Consider the following 27,991-nt stretch of genomic DNA (forward strand, 5'->3'; position numbering starts at 1 on the left):
GGTTATGGTCCGGAGCTCCTCATATACTATACTACAATCTATATGCACAGCTTTGCACAACAGTTCTATAATATTCACCTTCTATAAAGTACAATATAACTACTAGTAGTACAGCAGTACAATGATCTGTACTATGATCTATAACCACAATTCTACTTTGATCTATAACAACAATGTACCATACTATGATCTAAAACCAACACTTTACACTATATAATTTACTGAATATATCATTTTGTACACAGACTGTAGCCATTACTATGTACAGTATTCTTTACTTTTAAAGTTGATGAATTCCAGTTTTGAACACAGAGGGAGTCACAACTTAATGCCTTATACGGTATACAGTCTTGAAATGTGCAACATTAAATTAAATGACACACACACACACACAAAAAAAAAGGAAAAAATAATGTAAATTAAGATTTTTGATCGTGGGAAAATGTATTTACCTCATACAATGATGAAAAAAATCAATTAGGGTCAAACAAACTGTTGAATATTCATGAATGAGGCGAAAATTACTTAAGGTCATCATCATCATTTTGCAGCCACTAATGGCAGTTCTCCATGCTGCTGTAGTCTCTTCTTTTGAGGTTCTTATCTCCGAGGTAATTTCTTACAATCTCTTCCTCTGTTATTCTTGGACTACCATACTTCTCCCCGCCAAATTCACTCGTGCCATCTCACTTTGCCTCTACACATTACATTGTTCATCTATCTTATCATTCTCATTTCACCTCACTCAAGCCTACATACAGTATGTCATCCCCTTTAACTGCCATTGTTTTACTACCATATAACCTCACACTGCTTCTGCTGGATGTGTAAATCTTTACTTTCACACGAAGAGAAGGTCCTCTTGCCATCAGTAGAAGTACTGTAGCAGCTCCCTAACCTTCCTCTGGCCACTTCAGACTTATGCAATTGAGCTAGCTTCAGCACTATTGATTTCACCCAGGTGTCAGAACACACTGACACAGTCCAGGGGTATATCCCCAATACTGACTTTCTCCAACCTTGCTAAGATCACATGATTACCTGCACATAATGTGCACTTTCACTGCTCATTTTTTAGTTACTGCCAACACCTTTCTTTCAGACAACGCATGACCATTTTCCACTTTCCACCACAGGTTCTTCGCCCACACCACAGGTACTTTTGTTTTTGCCACATTCATTGTCATACCCTTTCACTCTATTCCATCATTACATCTTTATTAAAACAATTATTTTAGTGTTCACCACAAGGAAATTAAAAATGTTGAAGTAAAAAGCAAAAGTTTGACAACTTGTCTTGAAGTGTTTAAATTCCTGGTTAGCAGCTTTAACAAACAACAAAAAATTTCAAAAAAACTTATTAAGAATAAGATAAAGTGACTTCTCTGTCAAGAAGCTGTAGCCTGACTCACCCAGCAGTCCAAACACAGCAGATGAGAGAGCAAAATGCACACCCTTGCTCCTATACTGTACACAGCATTACAGTAATGATGTCACAGACATAAAGCTTATTTCACCTTAAAAAATCGTCAATACTAGCTGGTTTGCAAAGATAATAAGGTTTTATTTAACTTCCTTTGTTATTTAATAAGAAATAAGAGAATTACAAAATATAAATTGCTTATGGCTATCTGTTGGCATGGTGAGCTCAGCGACTTTGTTACTGCCCGGCACTTCATACTGTACTTCATATTTTCTTAACATACTGTACATACTGAAATTGTTGTTTGCCTTTACTTCCTTTGTTAAATGTGCAACAACTAGACAATCTACTATCTTTAACAGGAAAAACAAAATAGCTCAAAAAACATTGTCAGAATAAAAACTACAGTAATGTACAGTACTGTACTGTAGTCTGAGTCATTTGGTACAATGCATCATTTAAGAGCTCGAGGAACTGGGAATTCCGGCTAACGGGGAGATTTACCCGGTATGTTAATTTAGAACTACTGTACAGTACTTCAATATTTTATCTCTTTTGGTAATTATGTAATGTTTTTCTGCAAAGCGTGACCAAAAAATTCCCCCTGAAAACAATCGCCATTCACATCGTTTTGCCTTATACAGTACATTGTATCATGTTTTCAAGGAACACATCCATCATGTAAATATAGGAGCTACTGAAATGTGTCGATAAAGACATGGTGGAGGGAATAAGAAATGTGACTAGCTCTGGGCAATGGATGGATGAGCCTCAAATACAGGCAGTCCCCAATTTATGAAGATTCCATATATGAAAACCTGAATATATATATACAGTACAGTATAGTCTCGATTTACGCGGTTGGTCATTTATGCGGCACCTGGCCAGACCAGCAATTATTAGTTACATGGTACATCCCATCATTTACGCGCGAAGCGGCGCAGGCAGGGTGCGCACTAGGTCGCCCAGTCAACAAAACATTACCGAGTTCTTCACCCGCCACCCACCACAGCCAGCCCAAGTCAGTGATAGTGAGGATATGGACTTTGAGGGGTTTGACAAAGAGGCCCTGCAAGCCTGTGGTGGATAGTGATACAGGTGAGGGCCAATAATCTGCCCTCTGCCTCGGAACCAACCCCCCATCCCCATGTGCTCAGCCATCTCTTCTACTAATGTAAGTGTTAAAAACCTAATATTATTGATATTTCTCTTAAAAATTAATTGTGTGTGCATTCCATCATAAAATTAAGATGTTGTTTTTACTACAACGTATGTATTGTGTCGGAAAAAGGGTAGTCTGGGGGTCGGCCCAGTCTCTATTTCAATTAATCCCATATGTTCTGTTATTTCGTTTACGAGTTTCTCGTTTTACGAGGACCTCCACAGGTTTAATTGACCGCGTAAACTGAGACTATATTGTACTGTAGTTAGATTAGGTTGAACTCCATATTACCATTGACCCTGTATTCACAATCTTGTAAGACATCTAAATTCACTTAGCTGCTTGTTAACTGAAGTTCATATTTTTTTTTTCTTTTTTACATAGAATAGTCTAGTAGAATATAAAATCTTTACAATATAAATACTGTACATTTATTTTATTAATGAATTGATTTACACACAGAAAAATAGTACAGAATCCTGTAGTACAATATTCTTATTTACATGTACAGGTAGACCCCAAATTATGAATGCCTGATCTTAGCATTGACTGCAGTAATATCTCCATTAGCCAGAATCCCTCTTAACCAGAACTCTCCGATAGCCAGAATTGAAATTTTCTCAGAAAATCGTTCCAAAAGCCGATTGTTTCTGGAAAATTCCGGCTTTGGTACCAATTATCCGAGGTGTACATTTTCTGAAAAATTCTGAGAAATTTTTCCCAGAAAATTCCGGGGATGAGGGATATTTTTCCGGGTTTGAGAAATGATGTAATGCACAATTTCTGGAACTTTCGAAATTTTTCCGATATACAGAAAATACCGGGGATGAGGGATTTTTTCCGGCTTTGTGAGAGTTGTCTCGTTAACCGGAAATCTCTCATTCCCGGATGTGTTCTGCACCAATTGTTCCGGCTAACAGAGATATCACTTTCACAATAGCTTTACTCAGACTTATTGTTTTCATGAACACTAAGTTAAATAGGCCTTCAGAGCCATTTTACTGTGTTTCAAGGAATATTTTTTTCATGGAATAGTATCTTCCAATATATGATGAAAATTCTGTAAGCAGAAAAAATAAGTTTAAATCATTTTTTTTTATTCAGAAATGGTTTTCAAAAACAAAACCCTTTTGTTATAATGGGGTCTATCTGTATATACAGGTACATAACTTTACCCACGCTTTACCATATAGCAAACCAGGCATGTATGACTGCATTAACTAAAGTTAAAAATTTATACAGTACAGTACTGTATACAAGAATACCCAGGTTATCGCAAGGGATGCTTTCCTAAAAATCATTGCGAATAACAAATTTGCAAATATCGGGGCAATTTGACCCCATGAGAATTAATATAAATATGGGGGATACATATTCAGCCAGCAACTTTCACCACATATTTATCAATATACAGTATAGGTAAAGCTCTATTTCCGATATCCCAATCTACGATAATTCGTGTTAACGATGCTGATATATTAATACCGCTTCCCTCACATGCCCAATCATATAGATTTTTTTTTTAAATACATATACTTATTTAACCAATATTTTAGATAAATTATTCAGGAGTATTTTAGTACAAAAATGGTGTTTTTAACTCAATTAAATTTTTTTTATAGACTCGGGTATCAACATTTCTTATGCTTTTTCATAATAGAAACGAGTCACCCATCATTATTTTGTGTCAAAATATTTTGTTTAACGAACTTTTATTGGAAACATCTAATAGAGAATTTATTCAGAATCATTATGGTGTCAAATTCATCTCTCTAACACAATTAGAAAAGATACTGTAAACAAAAGTTTATAAAGGACATTTTCTTGCTAGGGTAAAGGAGGTGGTGGTGGGATTGAGTGACAGAGGGAGGGGGTGGGGAAGTTTCCCTTGGAGGGAGAAACTGACCACACAGGCACCCCACCTGCAAGGGTCTGTCCCTCCATAAATATATTTGGTACTTAACTTTCATCTTTATTCAAGATATCTTCAGGTCATGAGACCCTCTAATCCCCCACCCTGACAAAGGGTGACCTGACATTGCATGAGACCTCTAATCCCCCACCCCACCCCCAAATTTGAAATTGTCTGGCAAGCATTTTGCTCATCATCTCTAAGGCCAAGATGAAGGATACACCTCCAGTACCCAGTCCTTAAACTCCCTAAAATCTGTGTGGGACTCAGGTTGATGTCTCCACTCCACCTTAAGAGCTGCGTCTAGCCCACCCAGTTTGAAATATTACAGTAGGGTATCATAATTTTTCACCTGCAAATAAGTAGGGAATGCTTTGCAAATATTGAATAGGACGTTAAAATGCCAATTGCGGATAAGCAGGGTTGCGAATAGTGAGGTACTCCTGTATAGGAAAATTGGTAAGGAGGATAAATTATTATTTCTGTTTTAATCACAAAATTCACACAAAAAAGTTTGATGAGAATATACTTGATTAATTCATTCTTTATGAACTAAACATTGTACTGGAAGGAAGTTAATGGTTCTATAAAATAAACAGCAGGTACACAAGCCCTTAATCATAAAACTCATGAAAATAAAAGCTGTAATCTTTCTAGGAAATCTGATTTTTCCTCAGCAGAAAGTTGTCTTTTCTTCTGCTCCTGACACATCAGTATGTTTAATTTTACCGATTGGAATATTTTGTTTATGAGAGCACTTTCCAAGTCAGAAGGCGGTTTAATTTGAGAAAACAAAGGAATGGTTCTAATGTATGAGGAACCTTGAGTTCTGTTATCAGCTGTGGCCTCACCAGCACTACTGGTGTCTGATTCCAAGCATTTTTCTTCTGCTAGACGTCTCTTTTGGGCTTTATAAAGTTCTTTTTCTATTGCAATTTGAATAAACCTGGAGCCAGACACTTCCATAAAGCAGTTAGCAAAAGTAACAATGAAGTTCATGTGACTATCATGGCTGGAGAAGAACCTGTTGGGGATGTTAAGACCACAACTGATAATTGGTAGTTTAATATAAGTCTGGTAGTTCTCATCTCCTTGGGCAATCTATTGGAAGAAAAATAGACATAAAATAAATGTAACGTGATTGACAGGAAACAATAATTTTCATGTGCTACCTGTGAATGAAAACCAGGAGTACTTTGTACAGTAAAAGTCCAAAAATCCGAATGCCAGAAATCCAGACAACCCGAGAATCCGTACTTTTCGAAACTTTTTTTTTTTTTTAATTTAGCGGGCTCTTGTGTGTATGTGCGCATGCGTGAATGCCAGAGCTGCACAGCGACAACAAGCGACCATGCGGTCGCCACTTTAAAACGAGCAATCAAACTGTGACAACATATGTAATTTTGAGTCCTACTCTTTCCATTTACACAGTGCTGTACAAGCCCATAATAATGGCTCCTAAAGTAGATAAACTTCGTTGTGTGAAGAGAAAGAAGAACACGTTGAAATTGAATGACAAACTTGAAATAATTAAGACACTAGATCGTGGTGTGAGCAATACTGTTCCAATGGAAACATACGACATTGGAAAGACTACAATTTATGATATATAAAAGGCAAAGAATAAAATTCTAGTATTCACAGCTTTTTCTTTAAAACTGCTCGTCTTGATAAGTGAAGCATGCTATATTTGCTACTGAATAGACTATAAAAATGTACCTGTTCATCTCTTCTTTATTCCTCCTTAAATTTGAATTTTAAAAGTACTGCCTGAGAATCAGGAAAATCCGAAAATCCGGACTGACCCAATCCCCAAGCAGTTCGGATTTTTGGACTTCTACTGTACAAAAAAGAATATCCTTAAAGTTTTCATTTTTTTTTTTTGAGATAAACCCACCCCACCATTCCTTCTGAATTACTAATATTCTACTGTAACACAAAGGCCCTAGAAGACTGGAAAAATTTTTAGTGACACACACAAAAACTAGGATATATTAAAAGGCCATAACACAGGTTACTATTGAAATAAGACTCAATATTGAATGTTAGTGAGTGAGTTAGTGAGAGACTGGTAAATGTTGGTGAGTGAGTTAGTGACAGACTGGTAAATGTTGGTGAGTGAGTTAGTGACAGACTGGTGAATGTTGGTGAGTGAGTTAGTGGCAGACTGGTGAATGTTGGTGAGTGAGTTAGTGACAGACTGGTAAATGTTGGTGAGTGAGTTAGTGACAGACTGATGAATGTTGGTGAGTGAGTTAGTAACAGACTGGTGAATGTTGGTGAGTGAGTTAGTGACAGACTGATGAATGTTGGTGAGTGAGTTAGTGACAGACTGATGAATGTTGGTGAGTGAGTTAGTGGCAGACTGGTGAATGTTGGTGAGTGAGTTAGTGACAGACTGGTAAATGTTGGTGAGTGAGTTAGTGACAGACTGATGAATGTTGGTGAGTGAGTTAGTAACAGACTGGTGAATGTTGGTGAGTGAGTTAGTGACAAACTGGTGAATGTTGGTGAGTGAGTTAGTAACAGACTGGTGAATGTTGGTGAGTGAGTTAGTGACAGACTGATGAATGTTGGTGAGTGAGTTAGTAACAGACTGGTGAATGTTGGTGAGTGAGTTAGTGACAGACTGGTGATGTTGGTGAGTGAGTTAGTAACAGACTGGTGAATGTTGGAGAGTGAGTTAGTGACAGACTGGTGAATGTTGGTGAGTGAGTTAGTGACAGACTGATGAATGTTGGTGAGTGAGTTAGTGACAGACTGGTGAATGTTGGTGAGTGATTAGTGACAGACTGGTGAATGTTGGTGAGTGAGTTAGTGACAGACTGGTGAATGTTGGTGAGTGAGTTAATGTTAGACTGGTGAATGTTGGTGAGTGAGTTAATGTTAGACTGGTGAATGTTGGTGAGTTAGTGACAGACTGATGAATGTTGGTGAGTGAGTTAGTGACAGACTGGTGAATGTTAGTGAGTAAGTGAATCATCATTAACTGAAGTATGAAATCGTATGTTAAGACTGAAGGGAAGAAACAAACAAGTTAGTTGCGTCAACCATTCCAGTGAAACACCCACTGGGTAAGCCTGTCTTTGCCAGAGAGTCTGATATATTTAGTGCACAACACTCTCTCGATGCTGATGGTGTTTTCATTGTAAGGAGACTTCTTACCAAATGGAATCAGAGTTGGATTAAGATTCAATCCCATCTGGTTGGGTGGTTTTCTCATGATCTGGGACTCCAAAGTACTATGTTCAAAACCAAATACAGTAATACAGAACACAAGCAAGAATACAGATACAGCAAAACCTGGATAAATTGGACTTCAGTATATCGGAATTCACTTTTTCAGACTCTGAGATGCTTTGGTTACCAGTAATACTAATAAAAAAAATAAAATAAAAAAAAGGGGGGAGGGGGAGACATTAACAAAAAAATATCTTCGGATATGAACAACACTTACTCAATACTGTACAGTGGTCTAATCAGATTTGCTTTAGGCCTACTGAGAACGAAGACACTTGAGTACGTAAGTAGGCTGGGGCTGATCAGGTGTTGCCACATTCAGCAGGTTTATTTATTTATTTATTTATTATTATATTTTCATATAATTGGCCTCTTATGGTTAATGGTTCATCATGATTAATATAATATCTTTAATAATAGAGAAAAATACAATACAGAAGATATTGGAAGCATAATGTGTTGTCTATGGTAGACCCTGCTGCCACATGGCATCACGAAAATTGTGACCAAGTCCCAGGTTGCTGATCTGACTTTCTGCCTCATTTACACACAATTGCAGGGTCTCAATTGTTTCTCACTTTTGATCTTTTTTTATTTTTGTATTTCATTATGGTTCTTTATTAATATTTATATTAATATTATTATTATTATTATTACATTTTTGCCCCCCAGGCCCCGATGTGGGTCAGTGACCTGTGCCCGGGTGGGCTAATCCCTGTAAAAAAAAAAATTAAATAAATAAAATATAAATAAATAATAAAAAAAATTGTAATATGACTTGAAAATAAAAGGGGAAGCTGTATCAGTAGGTTATTTTTTCAAGATGCATTCATGTGAGAGCTTTCAGCAGACTAGCTTACAATAGGGGTCACTATAACACACTGTATAGTATTAGATATGAAGATACCTTCTTAAAAATGTCATTTACTACCTTTGAGTGTTGTATGATGACTCAATTTGGCGACTTGTACACTAAGACAAATGATTGATGAAAAAACCAGGGTATATGCAGATAGATAATACTTTACAGTACAATATTACTTATTAAGTGATGATAAATACACTACAATAGTATTTATTAAGTGATGAAAAATACACTACAATAGTATTCATTAAGTGATGATAAATACACTACAGTAATATATATTGAATGGTGACAAATACACTGCAATAGTATTTATTAAGTGATGAAAAATACACGACTATACTGTACTAATTTACTAAGTGTTGAAGACAGACATTGTGGTAAGCCAATCAGCTGTTTGCCCTTTGCAAACAAATGACTCATGGTGTTCAGTGTGGGATTCTTTTTTTCAGGAAAGCTGATTCCTTTATGATAATATATTATCAACTTGGCACCAAATGATCCTAAATTATATGAGAATTATGGAAGAAAGGGGGAAGCCACCCACCCATGCCACACCCCTTCCCCTCTGCCAGCTGCTCCCAGATAAACACTCATCTTCCACACACAATATACTCCTTCTGTTTCATATTTTTTTTATTGTTGATGCAATATTCTTTTAATAACCTTGTTATACACTTAAAGACCTTAGTTGTTGAAGTTCAGTAATAACATAACAACAACTGATTTTGTTTAAACAGTTCAGATAAGCAGTGTTATCTCCAACTCCCCCCCTCCCCTGCGCCCCATATATTAGCTTTTTTTGGACTTTCGCATTTTTCAGACTGGGGTCTGCCCTAATTAGTCCGATTTATCGAGGTTCTGCTGTAATATGCTCCTGCAGTATCTGAAACAAATTTGGCTTATCTGAAGAACATGATGAATGCATTACTTTTTTTAAACTTTTACAAAATAATGTTCATGTGAAATAACAAAAAAAAATTTAGTCTTACCGAGATTGGAGATTTTTCCTGGTAAGATCTCAACAAGTGTCGCATTTCATTATTACTCGCAAAGTCCCTGGGAGTTTTACCATCTTTTGTTTCAAGTTTTAGTAAGCCAGCACCTGTAAGTTATTATATGTCACTTAACATCCTTAACAAATAAATAAACAAAAAGATCATTCATCTATTACTTCTACTCATTACAACTTAGCCATTTAACCTCTAACCACATGTGTACAGGACCCCCTCTGTGCTGAATAAAATTGTCCAGCCACCATCCCAACCGCTAACTTCTACAGATAGTAATGGTCACTATCCCGACAGCTAACTTCCACAGATGATGGTCACTGCCCCTACATCTGTAGTATTCTCTCTATATATCTAATATACTATAGGACTAGCCGTGTGGCTGTCTGTCTGTCTGTCTGTCTGTTCTGGACAGCCGAAACGGCACAATCGTTTTTCATCAAACTTGGTGGAAAAATTGCAAAAAATTCGTAGAATGGAACAAACCTGGTCCCATGTTGATGGTTTCTTTAGGAAGGCATTAATTAACCATTTTATTTACGATGGAAAACGATGCAAGTCTACGGACTTGGTGACCCCTTATTAACCATGCAAGTAGACTTGGCGCACCCTCATTCGCTGTACGCTAGCCAAGCATGAGCGTTCGAACTTTCACTGGGCACGAAGGTGCCCGCGATCACTTGTCTTCTCTATAAGCACCTTCATCACCCTAGCCATCACTATTCACAATCATTTCCCATAATGTTGTCACCTTCATCACCCTAGCCATCACTATTCACAATCATTTCCCATAATGTTGTCACCTTCATCATCCTAGCCATCACTATTCACAATCATTTCCCATAATGTTGTCACCTTCATCACCCTAGCCATCACTATTAACTATCATTCCCCAGCAATAAATGGATTACATGGTTTGCATCTGTTTGATTGTTTTTTTGTTTTGTTTTTGGTATATCTTTTCCATCTATATTTTACTGAATACCTCCATTTAAATAAACTTTATCTGAAAACCATCTACTTTCATATTTGACAAGCTCTTTCTTTTGATGTACAACCACTAAAAAATTATTCGGCACCCGTGTCATATTGTATCATGCCATAAGGGTGCCGAATAATTGTTTAGTGGGTGTACATTTCCAAACTCTTACCTCCATAGTCCAGAAGTAACTTGACTGTGCTGAAATGGTTGTACTGCACTGCATCATGCAATGGAGTTCTTTTGTCTTCTCCACCCCTAGCATGGGTGTTCAAGGTGTGGGTATGCCGAACTGAAAGCAAGATTATATATTGTAAAAATAAAAATTATCAGCAGAGAAATTTGACTGCTCTGGAAAAAAGACTGTGAAGGCACTTTGTAAGGAGCATATACAGTACAGTATCTCAAAAAAGTATCTGCCAGGATGAGTCCAATTACATACGAAATGCTACATGCAACTCGTGGTGATATGGGAGAGTTGGTATGTGTGGCTCTCTGGTATACTGATCCTACTACATTTGGTAATCAAACATCACATTGTTTAAGCTGAAATAAATACACATTGTATTACTTATGTTAAACTACATATCAGAGTTAATGCATGTCCTTCCCTGCTGCCACATGGCATCACGAAAATTGTGACCATGTCCCAGGTTGCTGTTCTGACTTTCTGCCTCATTTACACACAATTGCAGGGTCTCAATTGTTTCTCTTACTTTGACAACACAACACCCATATATCATTTCTCACTCTTGATATATATTTTTTTTTATGACTCATTATTATTATTATTATTATTATTATTATTATTATTATTTTAACAAATTAATAATTTTTATGATTACTATTATTTTACTTTATTAAAATTTTTATTATTATTTTTATTTTTTTATTAATTTTATTACGGTACTATTATTATTATTATCATCATATCATAATTGTTATTATTATATTTTTACCCCCCCCCAGGCCTCGATGTGGGTCATTAAAAATTACCTGTGCCCAGGTGGGTTACCTAATGCCCATTAAAAAAAAAAAAAAAAAAAACGGAATTCTACGTTTCCGGAACTTTCCTATAGCCTGAATTGATGCACAATTTCTGAAACATTCCAAGAAAATCTCTCCAAACCTTTCTGCTCCAGGGCTGGGGACAAAGGTTTCAGGAGTTCCGAAAAATTGCATCATACTCTGCCGCATACCCACGTGCTGGGTGCATGGGTTGGCTAATTCACATTCTGCTGCCATTGTAGAAGGTTGTTCCATTGCTAGCTGCTGTTTTTGCATACAATTTGTGCCATGCAGTACTGTACATACTTTGTTATTGTACCAGGACACAATATGCCAGGAACAGAGAGTTAAAACATAAACCTAACCTAGCCTAAATGCCCTATATACTTCCTCTTCTGTATAACCCATAAATGATGGCTAGCATTTTAAGTAGAGTATATATTGTCTTTAATGGGGATAGTGTACAGTGGTCTTTTCAGATTTGATCTAGGCCTAACGATAGCTAATAAATGATATGACACTTGATGTGTGGGACTGGCCGTGCCACAATCAAAAGTTTGTTTTTATTTTGATTATTATACATTATTCTCTTATTATCGGTCTATTATGGTTATGTTTCATCATAAATAACATACAGTATTAAAGAGAAAATATGATACAGTGGTATATAATTTGACTTCAAAATAAAAGACAAGCTGAATAACAAGGGAAGAGGTTCCCTAACCAATAACCTTCTCCCCATGTTTTGGAGGTGAGGGGTGGGACTGGCCTTGCTGTATTTGATAGTTTTTACTCATATGATCAGCCTCTTAAGATGCATGTTTCTTCATAAATAATATAATATATTATTTGTCATATGATTTCAAAATAAAAGGACAAACTGTATCAGAAGGTAATATCCTGCCAACTGCCATCAAGGCCAGCTTTCAACCTGAATATTATTTAGTCATTATTACATTCTAGTATGATCAGCCTCTTATGGTGTACGAATCAATGGAAATAACATTAAGTCTTCAATAAAATATAATAAATAATTTGTATTTTGACTAGAGAATAAAAGGATACAGTACATTGTATTAAAGGTGACGTCACACTTTATCATTCTCTTCTTCCCCTCACAACATAATAACCTAACAAAAAAATTAATTATGAGAGAAGTCATTTATTATGTCTGCAGATGGCTGTATTTCTCCAGTAACCATATAGAACAGATTTATAGGCATGGGACATTAACATAATGAGAGCATGCATGTGTTGACAGGCCTGCTGAATCTAAAATTTTCCATTAGCCCACAGAAAGTTCCACTAGCCCATAACTGTTTTTGAAATGTGTGGAGATACTGTAGCTCTTAAAACTCTTAATGGCAGAAACAGCGGCAAAAGCATCAGCCAGTCCTTCAGCCAGCTGGCTGAGGTGAGGAATGACGACTCAACGTGAAGTCAACAGTTCAAGACTGGTGAATAACAGTCTCAATTTATGTTTACATTCCTTAATTAATACTATTTATACTTGCTTTATAATTGTTTGTTTTCTTCCTTGCTTGACAGTCTGAACAGCAGAGATATATCAAAGGTGGAAGGGAGTTTTTGGGGGATGGCTGGTCCCAAACCTCCCGAATTAGTTCAATTATTATGGGCTTAATTGCTTCAAAAACTGTTGATTCACTATCCATTGATTTTTCACAGTTCACATATGTGTCAGTTATCAGGATATACATTACCTGTACCGTATACAGTACAGTAGTAGTACAGGTAAACTTCAAATTATGATGGGGTTACGTTCCTGAAAACCCCATTGCAAATCAAGTTCATTCTAATATGGGGTTAATGGAATATGTTCCCAGCCAATCCGACACACAAACGTATCACCAAAAAAATTCCTACACTAATAAAATAAATAGAAAAAAATTAAACAACATTCACCACATCATTTAGAGCTAGGCTGGCCACTTCACAATATCAAGCTTCACCTCCAGAGACAAGGATTTCCTGGGCGCCTTGGCCTTCCCAGACGCAGGTGTCTCAATAACACGCTTGCTAGACATTTTTACAGTTACACTACTCACTTCAGTCACAAAAACAGAGCAAAAGCACTTCCCATTAAGAAAAAAGACTGCAATCTGAATATTAGTGATGTCCTCTCACCTTAAGAAAAAAAAAACACACAAATGACAACTTAACAAAAATGATAATGGCCAACACAGCTCAAATTATATTCATGCAAAAATCACATAGTCACCAAAACAGAGTACAATCTGAACATCAGTGATATCCTCACTATAAGGGAAAAATAAAATAAAAACCAACTGTTGATAAGTTACAATAATGATACTTACAGACCGATAATCATTGAGTTACACGATCACAGGCAGATGCATCACCATGAAACACAGCGCAGGACTGTAGTGTGCCGGGTGACCACATAGTGAAGCGTGGGTAGAAGACACTGTGGCTAACAAGTGCAGCAAGAGATGCGTTCCCTATTCCACATGTCATTGAGTTGGGCCGTACGATGGCCATCGCTAATGTGAATTTTTTTTTCTATCTTAAATAGGAAGGTGGTCTTAAAACATCACCATTGTTAAAGCAAAATATTGTAAACACAGATCATAAATTGAGGTTCACCTGTATTGCATAAATTATTTTGTTTACTCACAATACAGTATATTATACATATACAGAGGTGTTTGTGTAAATAAATATAGCTCATAGTCTGTCTGTGCAAGATGCGTAGTTTAGACTCTCGGAAAACTTTTCCCATTGCAGTAGGGTCAGGATATATCGCGAGATAGGGTCCAAAGAAGGCTAAGTCTACCATGTGGTGTATCCATACTAACCCTAACAAGCCATCAAGTCCTTGGGACCCATTTTTCACATTTTATTATATACAAAAGTAAGATTGTTTATAAAGTCAAGAAAGCAGTACACCTATCAAAGGTAGGTAAGAAGATCATGCAGTTTTAGTTCTTAATCATACATGGAGCTGACAAAAAGAATTTCCTGCGGAGAAAAATTATTTACCGAGTGAGAAATTGATTAAGATAAGTGTAAGAAACAAAAAAAACAGTGACAGTCATGAAGATGAACAAAATACAGTGACTCATACCTCGCCTCACATAGGAGTAAAGACTGTTTTTTTGCCCAAGATTATCGCTACAGTTATAAGTCAGTAGCATCTTCACACATTCATCATAACCACGTATGGCTGCTTCATGCAAGGCTGTCCAACCTAGGTTATCACTCAGGTTGATGTCAATGCCAGGCACAGCAAGAAGGTCGAGCATCCGATCCACATTGTTCTTAATGCAAGCCCGAATGAGGGGTGTTTCTCCTGTTAGGTAAAAGTTGATGTTGGTTGGAGTTTGCTTATAAAAAACAAAAACAAAAGTGGGGGTGCAAGCAAACAGTTTGAATTTCAGTAACTGCAACAAGAATTACAATAAATATTTACACTCATAAAATAAACAGAAACAAACAAGACATCTTAACACACTTGGGATCTTCATAAGCTTTTATGGCTGAACTTCACACATACTGTATATATATATATATATATATATATATATATATATATATATATATATATATATATATATATATATATATATATATATATATATATATATATATATATATATATATATATATATATAAAACAGTATATGGATATGAAGATCCCAAGGGTGTTAAAAAGTTAGGCAGGTGAGGTGGGGTAAGAGTTTGTTCATGTTGGCTGTTACAAGTACTGTCCTGTATAAATGAAGCATCCTTTCACTAAGACCTTTTTAAACATGGGGTACTGTACTTGAAAACTTTATATCATCTTCATGTAGATAACATGCAGTATTCAGATATAACTTTGAAAATTATATGCATACAGGTGGTCCCTGACTTATGAAGCTTCAGTTTATGAAAAATCAAAATTAAAAAATAATGTAGTAGCTCCATGCTTTGATCAATGAATGAAAATCCCAAAGTTATGAAAAATAAAAGTAATTTTCTCTTAGTACCCAGTCCAATAATAAAGATGACATGCTAAATTAATGAAGTTTTTACCAAGATGTTTACTTATTTCACTGACTCATTTCAAATTCAATAATACTCACAATGTGTAAAAGTCTACAAAGAAGCTTTCAATGAATCATAGTCTCCTTCAATCACCATATAATTTACTCCTCAAACTAACTGAAGACAAATAGACTCGGCTCCACCAGTATAGTCACTGAGCCAGTTGCCTCATTGTCCAATTTCTCCTCCATTACATAGGAAATTAAATAAAAGAAAAATTACCTGTACAGTGGTCCCTCAATTAACGAACGGTCCAATTAACGAAATTTTGGTTAACAAATTAGCTCCCATAAGGACTTTCAGTTTGAATAACGAACAAAACTTCAATTAACGAAAGCCTTATGAGAAACACGTTTTGTTGTGCGCATCAGCTGATCGGCCATTCCGCCAATATAGTAATCAGTTCTATGTTTACATTCGTTTCCAGTGAAGTAAATATCAAGAAAGTTGGTCTCTTGAATATTTCTGCATTTTTTATATTAAAATTATTGGTCATTCTGAAATTTAGTTAACATCTTGATAATATAGACAGTACATGTACAGGAACAGTTTTTGTGCACCCATCAGCTGATTGAATCACCGAACAACGCTTCTCAGATTAACTTTGTTTACAGTGGAGTGAACATCGAGTTTGTTGGCCTCTTTAATATTTTTTTGCATTTTTACATTAAAATTATTGGCCATTCTGAAATTTAGTTAACGTATTGATAATATACAGTGCAGATATTATTATGAAACATGAAAAAGGCATTAGAACCAATGCACTGTGTAAAGAATATGGCATGTCATCATCGACTGCCTCTACATTCAGCAGTTTGATATGTAAACATAGCTGCCGGAAATATGACATACACACCTCAAAGTAAGTTAAAATACAGTACAGTACTGTATTCTATTGTTTTTATATTTATTATTGTACAGTACAGTACAGTACTGTATTTAGTTTATATTTAATGTTTAGTTAATTCTATTACCGGTATACAGTACTTTGTAGTATACTTTTTCTGTGAGTTGGAACCAATTACCCAATATCCCATTGAAATAATAGATTCAGTTAACGAACGACTCTGTGGAACGAATTGTGTTCGTTAACCGAGGGACCACTGTATTCTTAAATTTCATATGCTAATTACTTAATGAAGAATGAAGGTGCATAGTTGTAAGGAAAAATGTTCATTATTGGTTAAATATTCACTCCACTGACCCCCCCTCCGAGAACAAATATTCACCCTCTTATCTCATGAATAGACTGTACAATTGCAAAGCTCCTGTGTATTAACTAAAAAATATACGTAAACCATCTTTGACATATCCACCACAATGCCTGGGGGCAGGAACTACATCAACAACCATGAGATACATGGTAGCCAAGGCTGGCCAGCTAAATGCAACGCACCAGCAATTATATACATATGAACCCCACAATCACTAGGACTCACAGACTTTGTAGGCATAGGGCAAGTGAAGTGGCAGCCTCCTCACTCTCAAGCCCACTAATAATTTGTTACTTAAATTTTAGTGTTAATATTGTTATGCTCTTCCTTTTAGAGGCACACAAATGTATATGAGCAACTGGGTGAATGAGTGAAAGACCAATGGATACTATAAACATGACATACAGACTGATTTCAGCATAGATGAGCACCAAATACCTTGTACTCCTGCCCCCACTGTGCACTGCACACCTACTGTACAATGCAAAAAAAAAAAAAAAAAAAAAAAAAAAAAGCTGAAAAACTAAATGTGATACAGTATTGCAAAGATATTCACCCAGAAGGATTAGAATACTGAATATGCAGTACAGTACTGTATACACTGATGTTTATGGCTCTTTGCAGCAACAACCATCTAATTAAACTAAAATCATTCCTTCCTTCTTCATATGGTGTGTAAATACCTCAAACTGTGCCAACAGCAGAACAAATTCTTACCAGTTATCTTGACCTTTGGCCTAACTTGTACAAAAATAAATGACCATACTGGACAGGGTGTTTTGGAAATACTGTACATTTAATAATTCTTAGGGTGTATTCCTGAGACTTACTTACATAAAGATAAGTGACTCCATGAATATAGTGTTAATACCTCACAGTTTTGGAGTTATAACACATGACAGTTGGGGATGGAATGTTAAAAATCGAAGGAGTATAAATGAAATATCCAGCGTTGCTAGAACAATTAACGGTATTTACAATTATAAGTTCAGAGTTCTGGACATAAAAAGATGCAGTGACACATACAGTACAGTCAATGTCAGGAATTCGTGATGCTGTACTGTACTGTATTGTATAGTCAGGCCAGAGGTTGAGCAGGTCGTTCCACCCGTATTTGACGGACTTGTCGCTGTGCCAAACCTTCCCACCAATACACACAGGTACACCACTGATTTTCCAGCACCCTTGGTTCCAAAGCCTTGCCAGATTATCTGGTTTTGCCGGACCAAGGAGGTTATGTAATAATAATTTAACAATACACTCAAATGTACTGTTACACTCGACTAAAAATTTTATCTCTTGTGCAAACTGTGTGATGTTTATAGTCAAATTAATCACTATATTACAGGGATTCCAGCAATGTAATTTATATTCTGCTACGTCTAGTCTGCGATATTTTATAAGATAAAAACTTTAAGCCTAAACTGCCTTCACCCTGGCTGTGAGGAAGGGGGGTGAGTGTTGACAGCTGTCAAGGAGGGGAGATAACAAAGTGTGTAGTTATCAAAACAAATGGAGTTTTAGTTTTTCCCTTATAAAATGTCACTGAATTGACCTGGCAGTATATAATTTGTATTGCTGTAATTCTTGTAAGATAGTGATTATTTGAATATAAACATCACATAGTTTGCACTAGACATAACATTTTTAGTAATTAACTCATTACAGGTTTACCCTTAGGACAATTATTTCTTTTCCTTTTTTCACAATATATATATCTAGGATGGTGCGTGCATGTAAATGACAAAAAATAAATGAAGAAAGTTACATATATCTTCCCAAAAATATGAGTTAAAAAACTTGTACAGAAATGTACTACACTAGACTAAAATTTCTATCTCTTGTGCAAACTACCCGGTATGTGATGTTTATACTCAAATTAACCACTATCTTACAAGGATTCCAGCAATGCAATTTATATTCTGCTATGTCTAGTCAGCTACATTTCATAAGATAAAAACTTTAAGCCTAAAACTAGCTTCACCCAGGCTGGGAGGGAGGGAGGGAAGTTAAATGCCCTCTCATAATTTTGTCCGGACTAAAGGAGGTGCCGGACCATCAGTTCCCGGAAAACATGTGTTGTATCTGTACTGTACTTGAATCATCTAACAAGCATTGTGAGGGACACTACTGTTTGAGTTAATGTAAGAGGTTTATACATTGTAATTGTGAATGATCATTCAGATTACTGAATACTTACAAAAATCAATAGGCATTACTTTCAGCAAATATTATTTACAAACTTCTAACAGCGGTGGTTTGAGGCAATGAACTGCTACTCCTCACAACAAGGTCGGCCCTAGGCATAGGCGGACTAGGCGACGACCTCGGGTCCGAAGCATCAAGAAGCCCCCTGATGCCTCCTTCAGTAATAAAGTTCAAAAGCGCTGAGGCTGGGTGCAAATTTTTCAGTTATCTGCCATGTTAAATACTGTACCCTATAACAAATATTTGCTCCTAATAAAGCATTACACTACTACCCAATGACATAATGCTATACAAAATTATTACATGTTTCCGTTTCCTCGAATGTAAAGACATTCCATTTCTGTTGTTTGAAACTAGTCAGTGCTATTTTTGTATTTAGTGCAAACATTTAGATCAATCTTTAATTAATAACATGGGGAAAGGGCTGACTAGAATGATGGTGTCCATTAACCTAATATTCATCCCAAATTAAACATTGTCATACACTATTCACTTATAAAGCTTGGACAATACTCCTCATAATTTTGGAAATCATTGCTGATGTTATATGTTTGATGAAAATTCTTTTTTTTAAAGGGAAGAGATGTAATACCCAGTGCCAGTATTCTGATAAGTAAACAGTATATTGTCGCAAAATTTACGGTAGATTTCTAGTATGCAGTGCATGATGAGGAGCTCATCCTAGCAGCAATGGATATTACATTTATACTGTCCAGATTTTATCACATTCCAAACCAAGTTGTCGTGATATGTTATAAATCACTAACTATGGAGTATTGACACTGGTCATGAAGTAATTTATCATTATGTATGTCTCAGGAATACAGCCCCGGATTTATGAAATGTATTTCCAAAACACCCTGTGTGACTGGACGTCCTTCAAACCAGGTGACACATATACAGCATTATGCAGCTCACTAAACCCACATACTAAGGCTGTAAGATGACAGTGTGTGTGTGTGTGTGTGTGTGTGTGTGTGATGCTAGGCTGATATATGTACTGACAGAGTGATGCTAGGCTGATGTATGTACTGACAGTGTGTGATGCTAGGCTGATATATGTACTGACAGAGTGTGATGCTAGGCTGATGTATGTACTAACAGAGTGATGCTAGGCTGATGTATGTACTAACAGAGTGTGATGCTAGGCTGATGTATGTACTAACAGAGTGTGATGCTAGGCTGATGTATGTACTGACAGTGTGTGATGCTAGGCTGATGTATGTACTAACAGAGTGATGCTAGGCTGATGTATGTACTAACAGAGTGTGATGCTAGGCTGATGTATGTACTGACAGTGTGATGCAGGCTGATGTATGTGACTGCTAGGCTGATGTATGTACTAACAGAGTGATGCTAGGCTGATGTATGTACTGACAGAGTGTGATGCTAGGCTGATGTATGTACTGACAGTGTGTGATGCTAGGCTGATGTATGTACTGACAGAGTGTGTAGGCTGATGTACTAACAGAGTGATGCTAGGCTGATGTATGTACTAACAGAGTGTGATGGCTGATGTATGTACTGACAGTGTGTGATGCTAGGCTGATATATGTACTGACAGAGTGATGCTAGGCTGATGTATGTACTGACAGTGTGTGATGCTAGGCTGATATATGTACTGACAGAGTGTGATGCTAGGCTGATGTATGTACTAACAGAGTGATGCTAGGCTGATGTATGTACTAACAGAGTGTGATGCTAGGCTGATGTATGTACTAACAGAGTGTGATGCTAGGCTGATGTATGTACTGACAGTGTGTGATGCTAGGCTGATGTATGTACTAACAGAGTGATGCTAGGCTGATGTATGTACTAACAGAGTGTGATGCTAGGCTGATGTATGTACTGACAGTGTGTGATGCTAGGCTCATATATACACCAACAGGGGTGAACCAGATTATCATCATTAGGCTCATCTTGGAAGGGAACACACTATCAAAAGTTTCACAACACACGAGAATGCCAGCTACCATGAATGATAACAAACAAGGGACAATTTCTGTTACTCTTGAACCTGGCTTCCCTGCACTGTTGTGGAAAAAGGCTTGATAGAATGAGAGAAAAAAAAAAAAAAAAATTGGGTCAATGTTTGCAAAGTAGCCTAAAAATGTACCATAAAACAGCAAGCAATAAGAAGTACAAATACAGGAGTCATGTGGTTATGTGTGGACTGACCAGCATTCGATTTCAACACTGCTTCAATATGACAACCTTACCCAACGGGTTTTTTTTATTGATGATTTTAGCACTGAAACGTGTCTTGCGTGTCTTGCGAGATGAAGCTGATGACCAAGACTTTGTGGACACAAATGATGAATGTTCTTTACAATGGAGCAAATTCTGAAAATATGTAGAATATTAAAACACACAAGAGGATAAGAGGCGGCATTGTTGTCAGTGTTTACACCCATAATGTCAGTTATCCACCTGAAACTGGAGAAAATAAGACCCTGGGTGTTGTTGTAAAATTAATGTAAAAAATATATATGTTTTAATTAATGTTATTTAATGTACAGTACAGTAGAAGTAACCACTGATATTAAAGAAAAAGTGAAACTGATAGTGGAACGCCAAAGTATACGTGCGCATTCGAGGAAACATAGTTATTTATCTTAAGAATACACTGTATGTACAAAAGATTCATTATTGTTTATTAATGAATATGTATTTGATTGAATTTATGTTTATATATGTGAAATGAACAATACAATTCATTAATAATATGTAGAATATTAAAACACATCAGGAGACAAGACGGCATTGTTTTCGTGAGTGACGATGGTTCTACATAAGAAACTGAAGAAAATAAGACCCTGGTTGTAGCTGTAGTGAACTTAATTTAAAAAAATTGAATACCTGTATGTGTTATTTAATGTTGATAAACAGATCACTAGAAGTAGCTAACCACTAATGGTAAAGAAATAGAGACGATTGCGAACGCTAATGTATGAACAGTAAGTGCATACATGTGAAAACATATTGTCATTTCTCTACATATGAATATGAAAGCAACACTTATTTACTGTTCATATATGTTCTAAATAATATTTACGAATGTAAAATAAAAATTCTACTCACCAATGGTAAAGTCTAAAACATAAGGACAGCCAATGAATATTGTGCGAGTTTTTACTCAGATGACGAAGTCATCAGGTTCAACTCTGGCTGAAACTGTAGCTTTCCATAAAGCTGTTGCTGAAACTGTTACTGAACCTGAATTTGGTGTAGCTGCTTATGATGCTGAATTTGATGGTGTAGCTGAAGTTGATGGTTTAGGCCTTCGAATAATAAAACTGTTGAAAGAACCTTGCACAGCTGCTTTCTTTTCTCATTATACTTCTTTATGTAGAGGTCATTTGCATTTATTTAAATTTTAATGCTTTGTCCTGTTAATGGATCAACTTCAGAAAATATGTTCATTGCTTGCTACATATAATATCCACAGACCTCTCACCTTTTTCATATCGTTTTAACACACCTAGTTTCTCGGCTAAGCTGGTATACACTTTTTATTAGCTTTTGAAACAACACTACTATCACTTACTCATGTTGAATAGAGATGCAAATATGCTGTAGGAAACCTGAGAAAGTTTTTCTCCTGTTCCTGTTCCAGATGCGTGAAAACAAAAGGCTCGCCAAGCTCCGACCGTTGTTTACCACTCATTAGCAAGGCAGCTTCTTTGCGAAAGGCGCTCTTATTTTTTTTACAGTAATTTTTTTTTATAATACATATCAGGATTTAGTTATTATTGAAATGTAATTTTATTTTGTTTTTATTATGTTTTGGTCGTAAATACGAATGAAATAAGGACGTAAATTGAATTGTGTCCTAAATTAACTAGGGTTTTAAATATGAAAAGTTGTGTCGAACCGTTGTTATCGGAGGCTTTACTGTATTTTTTTTATTACAGTACTATTATTATTATTATTATTTTTATCATCATAATTATTATCTTATTATATTCCCCCCCCCCCACCCCCAGGCCTTGATGTGGGTCATTAAAATTGACCAGTGGTCAGGTGGGCTGATGCCTCTAAAAAAATAAAAAAATAAATAAATAAATTAAATAAAAAAATTAATAAATAAATAAATAAAAATAAATAAAATGCTGTAAATGTAGGAAAAATCAATGTATTCACAGACTGCTTCACTCATATTCTGTTAAATGCCAAGAAACATAAACATGTTACTTTAAAAAGTATTATGGTGGATTTATTTAAAAAATGGGAAAAAGACTGTGATTGTAAACTGAAAATATCGTACGGTGGATGTGACGATAAACTGTTTCACTGTCCGTGCTAATGCGATCGATATAAACATTACTTTTGGGTCAGGTAGGATATAAATTTTTGTGGATTGGCCTGCGGAAAAATACCTAAATCATAATGCGGTCCATGACTGAGGAAACTTTGCCCGTGCTTGCATTACAGTATAAGCTGTTTTATATTTCATGATGGTAGATTCATGCAATTAACTTACAAAACACTATTTTCTGGTGATAAAATTTTATTAATATGAAGCATAAAACCCATGGATATCAAGTAAGAATCTGTAGTTGTCCTTTAAGAAACCAACATGAGGACAGCTAACCAACCTGTTTAATAGGTGTTGACTGTTTGTTCTCAGCCTCTTGACTTACACCCACTGCATAACTGTAGTCCAGCTAAAACAAATGATATAAAAACTCAATGATTTCTTAACTCAACTGCCAAGTCACTATATACCTCAAATATGTTAACTGGTCTTATGAAAAAAAAAATATACAATTTGGGGAAAAAGTGTACAATATATGAGCTAAAAAAAATTGTAATTTAATGGAGTAAAAGCTCCAGAAAACGTGTGCAGTTTATTTTCTCAAGATACTGATGGTGATGACGATTCACTTGTACATTCTAAATTTCACACGGCAAATGAATATCATACCAAAGAAAGAAATTTATGTTACTTACTATATCCCCAAGAGTGATTTCCTGGTTGCTAATATGTGCTATGTCCTGGAAGATGAAAGAACAGATGACCATTCTGGGCCAAGGTGATGGAAGGTCCTGGAGGAGCTGCAGACAGTCCTGGGGATCACAATCTGCCAAACAATAAGGTTAATTCAGCTGGCTATACTGTATATCATATAAGCTGTCTAAGAATTCTCAAGGCATTCCTGTGAAACAAAAAAAACAAAACAAAAACACACAATAAACATACATTTTGATCTCCTCTTTCCTAGATGTGGAGACAATAATTAAAAAATTCAGGAGAACCTCAATCCTGACAAAGGTGTTAAGATATCATTAATAGCTGAAAATAACAAGTCAAGCAAAATCACCAGACAAATACAAAGTAGTAACAAACCTTTCAGATGAACACACAGTTCAGTAGCAATGGCAACAACAGACTCTGTCACTGGAGTCACTGGAATTATGCTGCAACTGTCACATCTCCATGTCACCTCTAGCAATATGGACACAAGTTGCTGAAAGAAGTAAGCACATATTACTTTCAATACAAATCTATGTTAACTGGGACAGTACAGTACTAAAAAAAAAAAAAGTACAGAAGTATAAAGTACTGTATACAATTTCTGTTTTAATGTAAAGATGACCTTTCAAATGTTGTGGTCAATTAAAGTAAGTCATTAAAGATAACAAGCACTACTAATTTCATTCTCTTGTAATCCTTTTCCTATTATATTACATGTGACTGGAACCTTGAGCAAACAAATGCTCTCCCTTCACTTTTTTCTTGCATTTACTCTTCCTGCTGTAACAGATGTGTTCAGCCTTGATGCTTTCACAACAACATCCCACGGTATCTATCCACTTCATTCCTAATATTCACACATCTTGGAACCACCTATCAAAGGCACTCCAATGTTACTCACTCACAGAGGAAATTTGACCATGTTTCATCAAAATTGAATTTAAAAACAAAGAACTTAACCTCTCAGTGCCTTGTGTGAAGTTTTCATAATGTTTTAAAAAAGAGGATATCAGGAGAAGCCTCACCAACATCAGTGTTTTACATCCATTTTCCACACTTGTGGGTATGCCATGGTTACTTAATGACAGCTGTTGTTAAAAACCAGAATGGATGTTCCTCTCTATCCCACTATAAACCCAGGGCACCAGCCAAAAAATGCAGACAGACCAGGAATGGGCAGCAGTTTGCCCCAGGCCACTCTCCAGCCCCCCCACCATCAATGTACCTCAGTTGCTCAAAGAAAGAAATGTAGTACAGTATTGTATTCACATCCCTGTGTACCCCCACCCCAGCCCAGGTGCTACCACCACCACATCAGGCCTACTACTCACCAGGACCCATCTTTGTACCAGTGGACTCCTAAAAGTACAGTGATTTTTTTCCATTATTATTATTTTATTTTATTTTTTCATTTGGAGGGTTGCCAGAAAGAGTGAAGAGCTTCATCTATGATGGTCCATTATGTTACTTAGGTGGCCTTGGTGATAGGACTTTGTCTTGCATTTGTACACTCCATAAACTATTTCCAATGAAACCATAATATTAAAAAATCATGAATGAATTTTTTTTTTACCTTTGGGAAGGAAACAAGCTTGCCGATTTGCATAATTAAAGGGTTAATAACAGTGAATGAAGGGATATGCTATGTGTAAGCTCTATTATTTCAAAAAATGGATTAAATGACTTGGCCAATATACATAAAGAACATAAACACTCCATACTGTATACCAATAAAAAAATAGAAGGAAAGTGATTTAACAAGCTAAACTACAGAAGAATCACAAAATTTCATAGATACAAAACTCTCTGAACACTTACACCTAAACTGTGCCTGATGGCCCGGGAAGCTGAATGCATTGATACCCAAAATTGTAGCAGTTGCCGACAGGGGTGGTTACTGCTACAGATGTTCTTGAAGACCCCCAAAATACCCGCTTAACTCAGCAGCTCATTAACTGCCTCCCTGTAGTTTAAGAATTTCTAATTACAGTTCTATAATTTCAGACCATATTGCTATTTTCTTATAACAGCCATATTTTTTATTTGGTGTCAGCTAAAACTTCAAGAAACTAAATTTTTTGGCAAATCATCTACAGATAGAAATGACTCAGTGTATTCAATGTTAGGGTAGATAATCTTACCTATGAGGCCCCACAGACCAACCCCTACACAATACTGTAAATACAGGTGTCTTCATATATCTTCTCTTAACCTTATCCCTACTCTTGTTCTTCTATCACCCAATTAAACCAATAGGAAGCATTGTGAACCAATATGAAGTGATGTGGACCAATGTGTGAACTGATAGGAAGTTCAGGAAACTCTACAAACTGCATGCAAGTTAAGGATATGACTAAGGATGACTATGCACATCTTGCCTCAGCTTTTTTTTTTACTGCTATTTACACTTGTCTTCCACCACACTCTGCATTATTTCCCATCCTTCTTTCATGGAGGCTTCTGAACCCACTGATTCATCCCAAGCAATATAGATAGAAATATAAAATAAATTATAATCCCAAGATCAACACTAAGAACAGCTATAACATTTGACATTTACCTGTTATTGCAGTGTTTCAAATCCTCCTTGAATAAGACACGAGGAACTGGAACAGTCTGAATGCATGTTCCACTTTTGTAGTGGTTTCCTCCTCATCAGACCCTGTCTGAGAACTGTCAGACTCTGAACTGACATTTTCCTTAAGTATTTCTATAATACTGTGCACAAATTTCCATGCCAGATAGAAACCAGTCTCTTCATTCTGTTTTAAAGAAATTATATTACAATTACTTCAGCTACCCCATACTATTATATCAATTAATATAAATGACCCTAAGTATGAAAAGGGATGAAAGTAAACAGAGCAAAATAAAGTCATTATAATGACCAACAATGCAGACTGCCACATTTGTAATGTTCTATCAGACAGAATAATTACATTATGGGACTATGTCACCTTGAAACCAATTGTCACCATTACTTTACGTCTAAAGACACATCTTAATGTTGAAACCAATGTCTAGCCACCTTCACAACTTTATCCTGGTGGTTTGTAGTCAGAGATGAGTGATGAAAAAGATTAAATTGGCTATGACTTTGACCTTTCTATGGTCAAAAGTCTGTCAACACATCACTGTGAGAGACTATCACCTGTCAAGCAGCCTTCCTTATATATATATTGTGTCTACCACAGTTTCAGATAAAACTGTCATAAAGGAAAGAATACATAGAATCAGAGACCAAAGTTTGGTCCTGTACTGTACTATACTGTACTATTTTCCATTATCAAAATACTGTATATTACAAAACTAATAAAATGCTTCACCATACCTTCATGGCTGACTTGAGGACCTTTAGATAATAGGCTCTCATGCGAGCATTAACGGGAGGATGCAGAATCAAAACACGGTAGGCAAGTCCTAAGGCACGGGAATGTACGATGCTGAATGGGGTTCGTTGAGAGACAATATCAGTAAGTGTCTGTTCTTACTCTTGCTGATGGGACACAACCTGACATTTTAGAATAACAACATGTATAGTAAACACTCTTTATATTGGACAAATCTATGCAAAGCACATTTGATTTTGTTTTTCCCTGGACACCCATAGTGCTATGTGACATTCCCATACAAAAGTTTCCTAATGAACAGGAAATAATATTAAATTAAGAGCTTAATGTTCTGCTTTTTGGAGAAATCCATAAATAAACTTAATGGATTTCTTTCTGACATATGTAGTTATTAACAGTGTCAACAGTGAAAAAAATTCCCCAAAAATTAGCCAATTTGTCGATCTATGAAAATTAGACAAGTGATAGTGTTTGGCGTGGCAAGTCTTGGAAGCTGCTTTCCTTCCGCTCCTCAACTAACTTACTCACGGGAAAGTCACTTGGCCACACCCTAGGTTTCTCTTCTAAACTCTGT

The 27,991-nt window shown here is 36.1% G+C and overlaps 1 protein-coding gene across 1 annotated transcript; it reads right to left on the reverse strand.

Annotated features, from left to right (window-relative positions):
- Positions 1-4,507: 4,507 nt before the first annotated feature.
- LOC121864621 lies at positions 4,508-27,521 on the reverse strand. The gene is made up of 11 exons (XM_042363716.1): positions 27,399-27,521; positions 26,628-26,829; positions 25,886-26,030; positions 24,440-24,560; positions 24,043-24,173; positions 23,688-23,756; positions 21,309-21,432; positions 14,706-14,930; positions 10,764-10,883; positions 9,595-9,707; positions 4,508-5,598 (listed from the first exon to the last, which is right to left on the reverse strand). The coding sequence occupies exons 3-11, from the start codon at positions 25,922-25,924 to the stop codon at positions 5,125-5,127; spliced, it is 1,416 nt and encodes a 471-aa protein (XP_042219650.1). The 5' UTR covers positions 25,925-26,030; positions 26,628-26,829; positions 27,399-27,521; the 3' UTR covers positions 4,508-5,124.
- Between the last annotated feature and the right edge of the window lie 470 nt (positions 27,522-27,991).

Source organism: Homarus americanus, unplaced genomic scaffold (assembly GCF_018991925.1).
Source record: "Homarus americanus isolate GMGI-L3 unplaced genomic scaffold, GMGI_Hamer_2.0 scaffold57965, whole genome shotgun sequence".
Lineage (NCBI taxonomy): Eukaryota > Metazoa > Arthropoda > Malacostraca > Decapoda > Nephropidae > Homarus > Homarus americanus.

Excerpts from the sequence above, each read along its gene's own strand:
- LOC121864621 (XM_042363716.1), bottom strand. The coding sequence starts at position 25,924 with ATGCATTCAGCTTCCCGGGCCATCAGGCACAGTTTAGGT. Across the intron at positions 24,174-24,439 it reads ACTGTGTGTTCATCTGAAAG|ATTGTGATCCCCAGGACTGT; the intron begins GTTTGTTACTAC and ends ATTGTTTGGCAG. Across the intron at positions 21,433-23,687 it reads AGTCAACACCTATTAAACAG|AATTTGCTCCATTGTAAAGA; the intron begins GTTGGTTAGCTG and ends ACATATTTTCAG.